Consider the following 16,715-nt stretch of genomic DNA (forward strand, 5'->3'; position numbering starts at 1 on the left):
TGTTAAAAGACTGCGTTCAATAAAACATATTTCGTTCGATATACTATATTAAAACTCATCCACCAAAATTTATTTTAAACGAGACAATAATTATAAACAATGGTGCATTATCGACATTGTTATTCATCTGAGTTAATTTTTGTCTGGTTAAAAATAAGTGATGGTACGAAAGAAGAGGGGCCATGAAAAAGAAGGAAAAATCAATATGATATAAAATATAACATTTATTATTTTAAAAATAAAATTTAAAATGTATATACTCAGTGTGTGAAATTGTGAGTTTGTATTTTGGTTTCAACAGCTCTTCTGATCATTATGATAAGGTAAACTATGTATAACTGTAATGTATAAAATAATTTATTCACGAAATCAAAACCAAGAGGTTATGGAATTATAGATAAGTGGCAATAACATTCAAGACGGTTGTACTCGTATTGTGTTCTACAATCACTATTATCAGTAGTGCTGTTTGTATGAATACTGATTTCAGTGTTCATTTGCATCTAGTTGATTGAACTAAGACAATGAAAACGTGCCGGCAATGGTGTTTATTAGTGATCACTGTTATTACGTAATTAATAATGGTTAACGACCTTATTCTGTTGGAAACGTTTGGCAAAGATGAAGAAACAACGTAAATATATTCAGAATTACTCATTATTAATATTTTACTAGATATACTTAAACAGATGTTTCAATATGTGTATGTATACATTTTATCCGGTTTAAGTTATTGCGTTTATGGTAATATAGTACGACACAAAGTCAATAATCCCTAAAATACGTCACGAAAATAAAATATTTTGAATACAGACGAACGCACAAAAGTTTTCAATCAATCTGAATATATACCTATAATCTGTATATTTTTTTCAGCTTTCTACTTCCTCGCAGAAATGATCTAAAAAATGATAACGGTCGGATATTCTATGGTAAACATCGATTTAAAATGTTGATTATTTTCTTAACTTTTGCAATACTCGTTTCGACGTTTGTTATATCAGTCATCAGTTTTTGGACAGTCAATAGTTCTGACGACGATTCACCTATACAGGTATTAATGAATATATTTAATTAACAACATATATTATTGAATAAATTAATAATAGTAAACTTTCAAGGTTTCACTACTTTTATTCATAAGTGTATTTGAAACTTTAAAGTCATAACCGCTGATAAATTATAGTATTTTCCGACAACAATTTGGTATAATATTAATGTTTATTGTTTTTAATACAGTCTACATATTCAATAGACAAATTTGGAAATCATTCAACATTATTGAAAAACGATAATTATATCAAACAATGTGCAACTATCGTATCTTGTGATTTTAATGATAAATACAGAACTATCAACGGGACTTGTAACAATCTAAATAATCCTACTTGGGGATCATCAAATACCCCTTTCATCAGACTTGTCGGTGCACACTACAGTGATGGTAATTAAATTACAAAACCATAATATTTATCGATAAATTTATTCAAAGAAGGGCAATTATTTTTATTGGGAATAATAATAACTGTAAAATCATAGACCTAATTTTTCTTAAACTATAATTTCAAGCAACCAATTTAAGCCACAGGCAGAAACGTAAATTTTTGTCCTCAAAATAAAATAATGTATAATTTATTTTCTCTAATTATTTTAGAACTAGTCATAATACATAATGCTTTTCATTAATTGACGGTTTTTTTAAAACAACACTAGACCCCAGCGTCTTCTTAACTTACCCTTCCTGATGAGAATAATATTTACCATAAGTTACCGATTACTTATGGTATATTATTTTTATTAATCCAACGTACCACCGCACGCGATAACCTTTGGTGTTACTTTTATTTCCAAAACTGATAAATTCAAATTACAATTATAAATATGAATAATTATAGCTAATAAAAAGTTATAAACATGCTAAAAATTAAAATTAAAATATATTTATAGCTATAATACTGCATCATTCGATATTAAGGTATCGATATCTTAATAAGTAATCCAAGGACCGAACTAAATCAAAATATTCAAACTCTTCAAACTTTAACTCCGAACCTCCATAGCCTCCTTGGAAATTTCAATACATAAATCAATTGAAATCATACATAAAAAAAAGAATTATAAAAAATACGATGATACAGTGAATAATGAATCTAGATAACACCTAAACTTATAATATTAAAATATAATTATTATTACATGTACAACTACTTAATATCATTATTTATACATTATCGCGTGCAACTAAATTATATAACCATACGGTAAATAATAAACCTTTAAAATACGTGTTTTTACATTTAATGGGTATCAATACATTTTTTATAAATATTAGAGTTTATTTTGATAAACTTGTTCTGATGTTTATTCAACGGAGAATAATTTTTATATTATAATAATAATAAAAAAAAAAAAAAAAAAATTACATAATATATGAATATTATACGTATTAATTATCGTTTAGAAATGTTGCTTTTGCAATTCAAAAAACTTTGTATGACTTCAAATATTTTTCAAAAGGAATATCCAAACTACGCATTTCATCAGATGGAAAATCATTACCGAGTGCCAGAAAAATTCAAGTGCAGTTGTTCTTATACAAACAAACAAATATTCCCGACATAAACAATCAACTATTGATGCAATGGGGTCAGTTCGTAGCGCACGACGTTTCTATCTTGGAAATTGATGTTAACGGCGAAGGTGATAATGATATAATTATGTTGTTTGTATGCAGCGACACAAATGTCGCCCAGTGATTATACTTTGTCGACAATATTTTAAAAGATTGGGCGAAATAATGAGAAACAAACGTGTAGTACTATAAGCGTACTATGGTATTACATTGACTATATTGAGAAAAACATTTTTTGTCGCCAAGTGAAAATTCCTTATAAATTACGCTGTTTTTATGCGTATGTTTGCCAATTATGCCAGACTATACGAGTACATTGTTATGTCGTACTTGGTGTAATTTCCGATTGTAAAGTATAATAAATGTACAAATATTCGATTGTTCTGTATTTTCCCAGATTGCTGTTCGTATCAAAATCAACTATCGGTATCAAAAGCTTGTGAAGCCATTATAAAAATACCAATGGACGATCCTGTGTATTCAAAGTATAACAAAACGTGCATGGAATTTACTCGTGCAATGACATCAATCAACTATAGCTGTTCATTACAGTCATCCGAGCCATCAACATTTGTAAGTGCATACGATTTAAATAATATTATTTCTCGATTAAAATGTCAACATAATATGATGTTTAAAATTTGATAATATTTATTACACATAGTGGCGTATTTTATGGGGATTCCCAGGCTTCAACCTTCTTTCTCTCAGAAGAAAAATAATTTTCAAAATTCATAAATAACTTGCTACGAAAATACAGAGAAATAGAAAATTAATTTATATCATGTGATTGTAATGCTTGGTATAATAATATGATTATTAATTCGTACTTAATATGTATTTTTCATTATATTATAAAATAACATATTTATTAGAAAACCATAAACCCCCTCACAAAAAAATTTGAAAATACACTATTGATTACACAAAGATATTTTATGATATTTTACTGTTAAACACGTAAAAGTATACATATAATTTATAAATTAAATATACATATTATTTATATATTATAAAACAATCAAGTCGGGAATTTTGTTTCGTTTTTCTCAAATCAATGTCAAATTTACGCATAAATTTGATATTGGGAATAGTGTTAAGCATTGGTATTCGGTGGACAATTTTTATAGGCATTTCTCATTATGAGCTAACATTTGTACACACATCACGTGTTTATGCATAAAATACAAATATTATTGTATTTAAAGATGAATGATGCTACACATTATATCGATGGATCTCAAATTTATGGTTCTGACGATCATACCGCATCGACTCTGAGATCGTATACCAACGGGAAAATGAAGTCAGTCACGAGAGAAGACGATTTTCAGGAATCTTGTCCGTATTCGTTCGTTGGATCATCATCTAGTTTCAATAAAACGTATTCGTCTAACTCCGGTAAAACTCAGTTTCCCAACACATTGACATTAAGCGATGTACTCAAATTATAATGACATACTGTAACGTATGAACGACATTGTCCTACAGGCGCGAATTCGAATCTAGGAATGGCACTTTTCCACGATATGTTTTTGAGATTCCATAATTTTGTAGCGTTGGAATTGAAAAATGCCGTCCCCTTATGGTCCGACGAAACTCTGTACCAAGAGTCTCGAAAAATCGTCGGCGCGGTCATTCAACACATTACGTACACGCAGTTCTTACCGACCATTCTAGGTATATAAATAATTTAGTGCCCCGCAATAATTACATTTATCCAATAAAACGTTTGATGCGAAATTATTAAGCGTTTTCCAGGTAAAAAATACACGGAAGAAAGAGTGCTAGCTGAAGACGATGATTACATTGCAACCGTAAATCCATCGACTTCGCAAGAGTTTTCAGCCGGTGCTTTTAGAGTTCTGCACAGCATTGTACCGGCCCAACATAGGTGTGAACCATCAATCATTACACCATTAGTTTTTTTCGTAACTATTCGATTTGTTAACCACGTGTAGACTAGATAACTAGATGTATTGAACAATACGTATACGTGAAATGCATTCCGTTTAGATTTGTCGATTCAAAATACATTACCCTGCGAACTATTAACGTCACTGACTGGACGGATTGCCCATATCTCTTGCGACAAGGCTCCAACTTTGATGATCTTCTCAGAGGTTTGTTGTTCACCGAAGGACGCTTAAGACAACCATCATACAACCCATTGGTAATTGTTCGGACATTACTACGATCAATGTTATTCAATAATTATATATTTCGATGTATTGTAACAACGTAGTAGATCTTGGTAAATTTGTCTTTTATACACAGATTTCAAATCTTATGTTTCATTCCAATAACTTGATTGGTGTGGATCTCCTATCATATGATATTCAAAGAGGTCGTGATACGGGTTTACCTCCATACAACAAAATTAGAGAGTTATGCGGACTACCTGTTGCCAAATCGTTTACCGACTTGATAGATGTAATGCCATTAGATGTTAGTCACTGGTGATATTACTCTATTATAATGTTTATACTAGAGGTCGGTCACAACGGATATTAGAATACACGGAGTCCGGACATGCGGGTAAAAAATATATTAAAACCCGTTGTTTAATACCCGTGTATATCCGTATATTTAATAACCATACATATCCGTGTATTTATTTATTATTACCCGTAATATTACATATGCATTCAGAATTCATATAAACTTTAAATATTAATATTTATAATAATACTAGCGACCCACCCCGGCTCTGCAAGGGTTCTATCTGGATCTGTAATAAAATAAATTTGTAGACATTTGTAATCATCGGGTCGATATGATAGCAAGCATCGTATTCATGGTAGAATTTTCTTTATTTACCCATGAATTAGTTATTCTATCGGATCTGTGGCTGTTCAGTTATCAGTTTTTTTTCGGTGTCTTTATCTTTAAATCATAACAGTTTACTAAAATTGAATATAAAGTTAAAGTTATTTAAAGTTAATGTCCACAATACTGTGTTATGCGTATGTCAGAGGAGATCAATTCCATAATATCCTAAGCGTATCGATTAGCTTACAGCTAGTATGTGTACATATGTTATACTTATCGCTAAATTTATTGCATTACGTTCACATATTTATTTTTTCATTTATGTATACTTTATATTTAAACATTTTTTGGTAATTTTAAAATTGTTCCATAACTTATTATTATATAAATATTGTATTTAAATATATGAGAATTCAAGCTCACGGGTATTTAACACAGGTATTAAGATACACGGGTATTTATGTTACACGAACCTTAACCTCGTTTTGAGTAAAAACACGGGTAGTCGTGTAATCGCGACCTCTAGTTTACACTTTCTCTCACTCTCTCTCTCTCTCTCTCTCTCTCTCTAAGATTGCCGATGTTTTTAATTCTAGGATATTTACGATTTGGAAAAACTCTACTCTTCCGTGGACGACGTAGACTTCCTTGTGGGTGCTTTATTAGAGACACCAGAAACTGATGCTTTAGTTGGAAATACCTCCCGATGTATTATTGGTGATTTTTTCTACAGATCACGTGTTGGCGATCGATTTTTCTACGATGGTAAAAACCTACCGAAACAGTTTTCCAGTGGTAATATATACGTAACTTATATGTTATTTATTTTGTTTATTGTGTAATATTACACGGTTTATACGTAAATAAATACATTTTATAATTATGAACTTTTATTTTATATTTTGATTTCAGATCAACTCGAAATAATAAAATCAATCAGCCTTAACCATATAATATGTGCAACTTCGTCAGTAGATAATTTACAAAAACACATTTTCGCAAAAGTTGATAACGGGTGAGCACAATGTTATTTCTTATAGTTACTAATTACACTTATTATATTATATTATGTTCATAACAAAAACTTTTCTTAAAAAATAATACAATAGCTATTCATATCTTACTACTCCAAAAATATTTGAACCATATAATTAATTTTAAAATATGCTTAATTATTTAGATGGTATTCTTCTATGAAATGGACATGCAATGAAAAATATATCATAGATTTCAAACCATGGGAGAAATTATTTATTAATTTACATTGAAATTAATTATTTTGCCAATTGTATTCTGAAATATACACACATGTGATATTTATCATAAGATACATCTAAAATGACAATTATTGAACATTGTGTTTATTCAAAATAATTTAAAATATTACATCCACATGACCTGTTTCAAAATCAAACCAACGGAAAATAAAAAAAAATTAACAATCGACTATCAGTTTATATACATATTTTTTTATATATACTTAAGTATAATTCATCTAATTAATTAAACCTCTATTACACAGGGTGAATTTACTCGCAGCCACTAAACTCGCTCAATATAAAAGGGCTAAGTCACTTAATCGCCGCGTTTTAAACGCTCGCTGCTCACCAGCGATTAATGTAAACTAACTCGCTAACTATTTTACTCTCTGGCAAGTAAAATCACTTTGTGTAATCGCTCTAACTGATAAAATCGCTAATGTGCAAGCGAACAGTGACTGGTCAAGTTGTCGGAAGTTGTAGTTCATGCGGGAGTTGTAGTGATTTCTCATTTATTGCGCCAAGGGTTGGAAAAGATAAAATCTAAAAAAAAGTTAAGAGATAATAAAATAAGAGAATACCTGTTCCATTTCCACTTTTTCCGATTTTTGCAAGCTCCTTTCAATAAACATTATTTACATTTTTAATTTTTTAATTCATTTTCATTAATTCTTCATTCTCAAAGCTAGTTTATTACTTCTTAAGCATTTCATTTTATTATTTTATGTTCAAATAATCCTTATTTGTTATGTTCCAAAATAATGGATACTATTCGAATATTTTTAAAAAATAAATCATGTTAATGTGATTTCACTTCATAATTTCAAATTTTAAAATTTTAAAGAAAACAAAAACTCAATTATTAACGTAAATAACGTAATGAATGATTTAACTATTTTCATACCAATGACAATTTCTTGTCATACGTAAAAACTATGATGAATACGTGTGCGCAACTAAAACGAGCGAGCGAACTTAATCGCTCATTGTAATTGGACAGGTCGCTTATGTCTGCTATGTCGGATACACTTATCGCTACACGCTCACACACGCATTGATTTTGATCGCTAACACGCATCGTGTAAATTCGACCAGCGTAATCGATGCTTTAAATGCATTTAATTTTAATTCTAAAAATAAAGTGTTAATTTAAATTTATCTAAAATCTGTAATTACTAAGTTCACTATTGTGAGTATATACATATTTTATGATTTATTACTTAGTATTATATGTAATAATAATAAAACCATAATAAATGTAATAATAATAAGGAGTTAATTAAAAAATGTTAGTTACATTTTGTATTACATATGTATTACATATGTCTTTTTATATTTAATAAAGCAATTTACAAAAACATTTTTTTTCAGCAAATTCGACTGCCATAGGTCATCTAGAATTTTTGGAATACCCGTGTTTGATATTTTAAATGCATTTATTTATAGTTATTACAAATATTAGCAATATAGATATATATTTGTAATTTAATATATTTGTTTAAAGAAAAATCGGTTTAAAAACTAAGCTCAAGTACCGTATTATCCGTTTAACATCTAAATCAGAGGTTCCCAACTTTTTTTGACTCACGGCACTCTTTATTATTTTCTAAAAATGTGGAGGCACCCTATAGCCTATTCCCTTTACTCTATAGTTTACACTAAATACGCAATACTAATATATCATATATTTAAATTTATATTTTTTAACTTTGGTTTTATTTAGCATTAATAAATAATAAAGATAAGATAAAGTCACAAGTATTTCACCGTAAATAAATTTAAAACAGTTCACATCAAATCGATAGCAATCAAACCAGTATAAAAATTAAAATAGATTGAAAATCTCAGTATTACTATGTAAAAATTATATTTTAATAATTAATTCATTAAATTATATTGTATATACCTAATTAATTATACACAATAGATTTTATACTATAGACATAGAGTATAGTCTGTTTTATTACTCACAGTGCTATATTTTTCATGAAGGCGTTTATTAATATTTTATATATAATATATTAATATTTCAAATATTTTTGTGGTACCCTAAATTTAATCTCGCGGTACACTAGGGTGCCGTGGCACTCTGGTTGGGAAACTCTGATCTAAATGGACTCGTCCATACTATTGTTTTATTGCCTTTCTATCAAAATTACTTAATAATACTAATTTTTTTTTTTATATATATATATTTTATGTATAATAAAACATTCCTAGCTTATAAGGTTATCTATATCTATGGATAATTAGTAACGTTAATTTTTGGTAATTTTAACATGATAATAATTAAAGACCGGATTTTGCATATAATGCATTCCCTTAAATTTCTCCCTTACACATTCAAGTTCTTTTCAACTTTCCTTTGTAGTTTCCATAAAGCGAAATACTCCTGAAATTATCTGTTGCGCGCCAACAACACACATGTGCATGTGCATAATCTGTTCGATCATCGGTAGCGATTTGGAAAACATGTCTTGTCGATAAAATGTTGTTTTCCTGTTTCGTCTTGTCTTGTTAATTAAAATGTTTGTATAAAAAATTTGATTTCATACTAATTTAGTATTTCATTATTATTTATTAAAAAAAATATAATATTAATATAAAATTTAATTTTATTATTTTCGTAATTTCATCAGTGTTTCTATAATTTTATTGTTGGCTTTCAATTTTTCCTTTTCTAACTAAATTTGGTTTGTTTCCAGCTCTATTTTCTTCGTTTTATATTCAATTCTCTTGGAACTATCTATATAGCTTGATATCGCTTTAGTTATTCCTGCCGCGGTTACGTAAATTTAAGTAATTTTGCTAGTAAAATATTTTAATTGTGCTCTGTGAATATTTTAGTTAGTAAAAATTATAGTTTATAATAAAAGTTATTCGAATAATTATTTCCTACTAGTAATGTACAATATTTATTTATAGTATTATAAATATTTTATGAAAGAGACAAATAGTAAGTCTATAAAAAAAATAATATCCTGAGAATAACACTTTTCTAGTAAACTATAAATAAGAAAATCAAATTGAAATGATATTTAGAGAATACTTGAATAACGCGAATTGAGTCATAAATATTATAAAAAAAAATATGCTATCAATAAAAATAAACTAAATGATGAATCCTTTATCTATAAATTATCTGTTAATTGAAAAAGACAACTCCTATAATAATTCACTCGTACATACCATAGCCTGACCTAATCCTAACTAAAAATATGTATATATTATATATTTTAATAATTATTTAGGCATTATAAATAATATATTTATACATGTAAATGTATACATTTGTACGTTTCATATAATACTATAATATAATATAATATAAAGGTACAATTGGTACAAATATAGATTATAATAGAACATAATAAGTCTATTCTATATATTCGAATAATCGATTTTATTAATTATTGTTTAATTTAGACATTTAACGTTTATTTTTATAATTATATTATAGGAAATAATAGTTAATTTTACGTAATAATACTTTTTATATTTTTCATTTGGCCTGACCTAATAAAAGTGTCTAGTTTCGCCTATGATAAAAATTAAATGTTGTCTGTAATGTGAGTGTAATAAAGTATAATAATTGTAAGAATCTTAATGCAATATAACATATAATAAAATGTTTTGTACTTTGCCTAAAAAAAAATTGGAATTTAAGTAGTCGTTGGTAATAGGCGATGCCCAATTTTGTTTGTTTTCTTCATATTGCCTACTCCACGAATGGCATTATATACAATGCCTAGGTATTTTATAAAATACCTACGTTATAAGTAAAATAATATTGAAAATCATGTTTTATTTACGTTGCCTAAAATGGGTCGGCAATTTGCAAAATACCTGAATTATCCATATTACCAGTTACATATACATAGGATAATCTTCCTTCCAACAAATTAATATACCAACTAAAACATTGTGAAATGTGATTGAGTGTCAGTTCAAGACTTTTATTTAATGGTTGACTGTAATTCAATTTATGTGTTATGTGCAAATGTATGTGTAATAATTGATATTATATTCAATTTAAATATACACTTAATTTAATTTTTTTTGTTCGTATAAACCAAAAAAGAAGAGCTCATAAAAATATCAAATATTTAATAAGTATCTACTTAAAAATATCTCAATAAATAAATTCTTAGTAAATTCTTATTTAATTAAGTGCATATTGTATAAGTTTTAATAATTAAATAACAAAAAAAAAGAAAGACATTTGATACATATATTAAAATATCCTATATACCTAAGTAAATTTCAAATACAGATTTAAGAACATTTTGAAAGAAAAATATTGGTTTCCTACCATAGTTGTAGGTTATTGGTGAAAAATAATAATTATTAAATACTAAATACAAAATAAATATAAATAAAATTAAAGGGTCAATTTATTGTTATAATATATTGAGTATAATCCAAACATACATTTTTTTATTTTTATTTATTACAGGTATTATATTTACAGGTTTTGCTTTTTTTTATATAAATACTTTTTATATTATTTTTATATTTTTAATCGCAAAATTTTAAACTACATTTATTCAATAATATTAATTTTGTAAATTCCTAAAAATTAAATTAAATATTTATTGTTTAAATTATTTTTGCTATCTTAATTTTTTATTTATTTATTTATACTTTTTCTTTCTTAATTATAGAATAGATAATATCATAAAATCAATGGTATCATACAAACCAAGAATGGATAAATTGCAAACATCAGTTCAAATACAGATATAACTATCTTAATTAGACTTTTGGATATTTACATAATATAATTAAATTAATATGTAGCAAAAATAAACATTTAAAACTGAAAATAATATTTACAGTGTCCATATAATAAATATATTAATTAATACTTTATAAGAATGTAGATTTTACATACTTATAAGATTATAAAAAAAACAAAACCATTATACTTTATATAACATTTTTTTTTAACAATATCAAAAAGTGTAATTGAATCATGAAATTTAACATTTCTTGGTTATATATAAAATTTCTATTCCAGAGTAATTCAAATATTATTTAAATCATCCCTGTTATTTTTAAATATTAATTAACGATTAACTACATAATATGTACTATAAATGTGTTTTTACATATTTATACAAATACAATATTATTCTAGAAAACTTTTATGTTTTAATCAAAAATCAAATTAAGTATTTTTATTTTTATTTTTTTTCTCAATACACATATTGGCTTTTGATCAAATAATTTATTCTTTGTACATAAAAAAAAACTAAATATAACATAAATCAAATACTCATAATTTATAAATAAGATACAAATCAACACATTATGTACAAAAATATTGACCATTTAATAGAATGTTGTATGCACAACTTACATTAATTATAATTCATTTTTCTTCTAAGATCGATATCAATGAAAAATAACTTATTCTTATACTTATTATCACAATGTAAATTTGAACCATTTAATCACCCAGTGCAGAAAAATAATCTTGATACACTTGAATGTAGTGTTCTTTTTCTGATGGTGTCATTTGGCTAATGGCATCTGTCATATTCACTACTTCTGTAATTGGTACACGTCGCCCAGCTACACTTACTAAAGGTACATCTTCATCATCTTCTTCTTCTTCAGAGGTTAGTTCTTCAACTCCTAAAATGATTTATTATTAATTTAAAGCATGAGTAAATATATTTTAAAACCAATGATTTTTTTTTTTTTAATGCATTTTAACATTTTTAATATCCTATCTAGCCTGTCTAAAGTTAGACATACCTCTGAAGTTATTACATAATTTTTATCATGAATTTGTAGATAGTTCTAAATGACATTCAGAGAACTACTTATTTACTTTATTAATAATATGTTTAATAATACAGTAAAACCTCGATAAGACGGAACTTTGGTAAGACAGAAATCCCGGTATTATGGAACATTTTTTTGATCACGTTTCATATTACATATAATTAACTAACCCCATTAATATGGAAAAATGTCATGATCCCAAGCGATTCTGTCTTATCGAGCCTTTACTGTATATTTATATTTAATAAAATAGTATAATAATATTAATATATGTATTTAAATATGAATATTCATTACTATAATAATTTTTTTCTACCTCCTTAGATTATTAAAACTTATGTTATAAACTATGTAATAAATATTGTTTAAAAAATCTATTCAATAAAATTGTAATACCTGAACCAATTGATGGTTCATTTTTCACGGTTTTTGAGAAGTCTTCATCACTTGAATCTGCATCTGGTGCATTTTTCATTCCAGGACCATCCGTTTGACCAGCTCGTTTTTCATGTTGTAATAAAACAGTCATAATGTCTACATCAGGGGTAAATTCAAGTGATGCTCCTTCAGCACTATCTTTATTATCTATTTCAACTGAATCCTATAAAATAATTTAGAAAAAACAATTCAAGAGCCATTGATAAAACATAATTTAAAGAATTTTTTCTTACTCGAACAGATGTATTTTCTACAACAGTACTTTCTGTTAACCAAATGGGTCGTTCTTTAATAACTGGACGGTTATCTTGAAGATCTTCTCCAATAGTAACTTCCATTTTAGAATTATTTGCATCCAAATTTCGCATTTTATCAGGACCCCATCGTTCCATACCATTATTTTGTTTACCACTCGATGGCTGTGATGAGTTTGATTCCAATCTAAATTTAAATGCATAACCAATAAATAATAAATAGTAATAAAGTTAAATATTCATCAAATAAGTATTATATACAAACCCAAGAATACGGGTAGGTTCAGGTTCAAGAAGTTCTGGTGCAAGACGTATACCATCAAGTTCACGAAGTATAGAATAAAAAGGTTCCATAACTTCATTGAAGTTAGCCAACATAACACGGGTGTCTTGCTGGGGCAAGACTGAAGTGTCTTCTTCCACCAACTCACCACAAAATGTACAATGGAATTCATTACTTTGAAAATCAAACAACATATCTGCCTAGAAATTAGAATAATTATTTGCAAATGAAATTAAATAAAGTGACAAGTTTATTTTATATTTTCATGTAATATTTTAAGATGTTGAATTGAACCCTACATTGTTTTAATTTCATGAAACTTATCATGACCTTATCATTTGATTTACTGTGAAACCTAAACTAAGATCAAACATAAATAGCTGCTTGCTATACTACATAATTTGATAAGAATTTCATGATTTTATAAATATTATGATCCCTAAAGTATCCGGTGTAAAATTGTGCTGCACAAAAATTATCTTGTTTTATAAGTAACATAATTTCATGACATTTGAAATTAGATAATAAAATGTAGTCTTTTATTATTTTTCTTAATTGATATATAATTGTAGTTATGTAACTTATGATATTAACTATGAGATTTTGTAGTTAATGAAATTTGGGTTTTTTATTTTAAGCTTAGTGCTATTTACAACAATAATTATTATATATAACAATATATAACAATTATAAACAATATAACAATTATTATATTAAAAATATAACAATTATTATATATCATAAAAATCAATATTATAAATATCTGTATGCATACTTCTAGATCAGTAAATGTTTTAAAACACTGAACACATTTGAAACTGGCTCGACTAGTTGCATTACGTTCCTGTGTTTCCATTTTTTTCCGCATGCAATCTAATTTATACTTGACCATGTTTACAAAAGACTAAAATAAAATAATCAAAATTGACTTATGCGTAATTTTAATTCATATATTTTTAAGACAATTTACCTTATAATTTATGAAATAATAATTAACTTTTTGTGCTTTACTATCGGCTCCTGTTTCCATTCGTAACCGAGTTTGTAAAAATTTTTCACTTCTTAGAATAGATATGCGTTGTCTAAGCATTTTCCTTTCAAATTTTAACAATTCACACATGTCATCTTCTTTCATACAGGGATTTCTAACCAATATATCAATTATAAGTGCATCTTCAATTGTATAGAAACCCCTCACAACTAACCGTGCAAGCCTCTTTAAGCTTGTTGGAACTTCCATAACCACTTCTATCGCTGACATTTCTAAAACAGATAGCAATAATTATATTTAATGAGATAAGTTTCTACTTTATGATAACCATATTACAAAATAAGTTAACATAATATTATTTATACGAACACTAAGAATTGATTAAATATTGAAATCGGAATTAACAATCTTCATTTAGTATTATTTATGCACAAGAATCAAATTAAATGTAAAATGAAAACATATACCGAAAATGTATAGATCATTTATAATTAAAACACTTACTGGTTACTTAGTTGAATTTATTGTTATTTTTCTTTTCAAGTATTAAATAATATTATTTAATTCAAAGCTCATATGTTTTTTCAACGGTTATAATTTCTGTGATCTGTATAAAACTATAAGCATGAACATTTATTTGAAAAAAATGAGTAGATAACACGAACTTAGATAATAAAAAGAACCAATGCAATCATTGATAACGTTTCTTAAAAGCAGTGGTTCTCAAACTTATTTTGTTCATGAAGCCCTTGAATTCCTAAAAAAAATGTACTGAGCCCCAAAGGGAGGAATGTCGATTTCAGTAAACAGTAATAGATACATAAAAAATTATGTATTAATGTTTCATCAAATTCATCAATCGATTCTAAATATTTCTTTAACGAGGCAAAATTATCAATTTCATTTTGGAAAAAATGCACAGCCCAAAAAGTTATTATTTTTTTTTTTTTTTAAATCCCGGATTTTGTCATTTGCTATAAAAACTGCAATAATTTTACCTTGTATTGATACATTAATTTTGTGAAAATATTAGCCAAGTAATGAAGTCGAAATAACCAAATTTAAGAAAATCTGAGTTGTAAATAAAATAAGCATTCGGTGAAAAATACTTACAAATTCAATGCGCAATTCAAGTAATTGTACCAGTGTTTTTCCTCGATAACTAAGATATATAATAATATTTTAATTTAGTTAATTCAGATATGCCTATAATGCTACAGAAACCCTAGACTTCTCTCACGGAGCCCTAAGGTTCTGCGGAACATAGTTTTAGAACTGTTGCTTAAAAGTATGTTCGGTGACAGTCTTAGGACGGCAGGGGATTTCACTTCTCAGATAGTGCTATCTAGGGAAAACTTAAAGTGTGTCTTAAGAGAAATTTTGAATGAAGCTATAGGGGATATGATTATATGAATGATTAATTATTAGAGAACTAAAAAAGTATGATTTAAATATCCTTAATTACTCAAACTTGTCTCATATGGATATTAAATAAATTGTTTGTATTTTTTGAATTATTTTGATTTACAAACTTTGAATGTTTTAGCATTGATCAAGTGCATAATCAATGGTACCTACTGCTATGAAGATACAATATCATTGTTTATTCTGTCTATATCATATTGATACTGATATTCATCTACTTTTAGGATATACATTAAACATTTTAACACCTTGAAATTTAGTTCCCAATGATAATCTTTTGTTTTCACTCAGTTCTTTAATTTATGTACATTACTCTTTCTTTTCTTACTCATCCGTGGCTCTTGATTCTCTCAATACGAAGCTTACTTCTATACAGGGGCGTCATTTCAACTTTTTGAAAGGTATGCTAAAAAGTATACAGGCCAACAAAAAAAAAATTCAGCAGGCCAATATAGATATATTATACCAGAATTTAAATTAAAATAAAGTAATTAAATGAACAACCAAATATATTCTGAAAATAACAAAATATGCATTACAATACATTTTTTAGCTGAAACTTAACATGTTTGTACGACTGATTAAACCATACTTAAATGCATTACCTATAAATAGCTAAATCATGATGGTTTTTACTTTTTAGTATGTAATGACTTACTAATTTGAAAAAAATCAGGTTACAACTTTATAATTTTGTATACCTAATAATATCTACGAAATACCAAATTAAACAATTACATTTTATTATATATGTATACATATAACCCGAAAACGCCTTTTTGTTTACTAAAACTCATGATCAAAATTTACGAAAACTCGAAATATGTAGGTACCCGACTACACGTGGCACACATAAAAGTTAAAACAA

At 26.9% G+C, this 16,715-nt stretch overlaps 2 protein-coding genes across 4 annotated transcripts; one reads left to right on the forward strand and one right to left on the reverse strand.

The window, feature by feature from the left end:
* Positions 1-473: 473 nt before the first annotated feature.
* On the forward strand, positions 474-6,850 carry LOC112682106 (peroxidase-like). 3 transcript variants are annotated; one of them, XM_025552596.1, is made up of 13 exons: positions 475-634; positions 877-1,054; positions 1,240-1,444; positions 2,518-2,700; positions 3,030-3,205; positions 3,841-4,033; positions 4,124-4,312; positions 4,394-4,526; positions 4,649-4,805; positions 4,910-5,080; positions 6,001-6,199; positions 6,317-6,419; positions 6,585-6,850. In XM_025552596.1, exons 1-13 carry the CDS (start codon positions 582-584, stop codon positions 6,670-6,672), a joined length of 2,028 nt encoding a protein of 675 aa, XP_025408381.1. In that variant the 5' UTR covers positions 475-581; the 3' UTR covers positions 6,673-6,850. The 3 variants fall into 3 exon arrangements, with proteins under 3 accessions (XP_025408384.1, XP_025408381.1, XP_025408382.1); XM_025552597.1 differs by having other exon boundaries at positions 627-703; XM_025552599.1 differs by lacking the exon at positions 2,518-2,700 and having other exon boundaries at positions 474-634.
* Positions 6,851-11,957: 5,107 nt separating this feature from the next.
* On the reverse strand, positions 11,958-15,063 carry LOC112682010 (general transcription factor IIE subunit 1). Its single transcript, XM_025552453.1, has 7 exons — positions 14,927-15,063; positions 14,402-14,694; positions 14,207-14,335; positions 13,414-13,631; positions 13,128-13,335; positions 12,853-13,057; positions 11,958-12,303 (listed from the first exon to the last, which is right to left on the reverse strand). Exons 2-7 carry the CDS (start codon positions 14,690-14,692, stop codon positions 12,116-12,118), a joined length of 1,239 nt encoding a protein of 412 aa, XP_025408238.1. The 5' UTR covers positions 14,693-14,694; positions 14,927-15,063; the 3' UTR covers positions 11,958-12,115.
* Positions 15,064-16,715: the final 1,652 nt, after the last annotated feature.

The sequence above is a fragment of the Sipha flava genome, unplaced genomic scaffold, assembly GCF_003268045.1.
Source record: "Sipha flava isolate LNK unplaced genomic scaffold, YSA_version1 1_pilon_pilon, whole genome shotgun sequence".
Taxonomy (NCBI): Eukaryota; Metazoa; Arthropoda; class Insecta; order Hemiptera; family Aphididae; genus Sipha; species Sipha flava.

Excerpts from the sequence above, each read along its gene's own strand:
- LOC112682010 (XM_025552453.1), bottom strand. The coding sequence starts at position 14,692 with ATGTCAGCGATAGAAGTGGTTATGGAAGTTCCAACAAGCTTAAAGAGG. Across the intron at positions 14,336-14,401 it reads ATTATTTCATAAATTATAAG|TCTTTTGTAAACATGGTCAA; the intron begins GTAAATTGTCTT and ends ATTTTATTTTAG. Across the intron at positions 12,304-12,852 it reads TGAACCATCAATTGGTTCAG|GAGTTGAAGAACTAACCTCT; the intron begins GTATTACAATTT and ends AAATCATTTTAG.
- LOC112682106 (XM_025552596.1), top strand. The coding sequence starts at position 582 with ATGGTTAACGACCTTATTCTGTTGGAAACGTTTGGCAAAGATGAAGAA. Across the intron at positions 4,034-4,123 it reads AACGTATTCGTCTAACTCCG|GCGCGAATTCGAATCTAGGA; the intron begins GTAAAACTCAGT and ends ATTGTCCTACAG. Across the intron at positions 5,081-6,000 it reads TAGATGTAATGCCATTAGAT|GATATTTACGATTTGGAAAA; the intron begins GTTAGTCACTGG and ends TTTTAATTCTAG.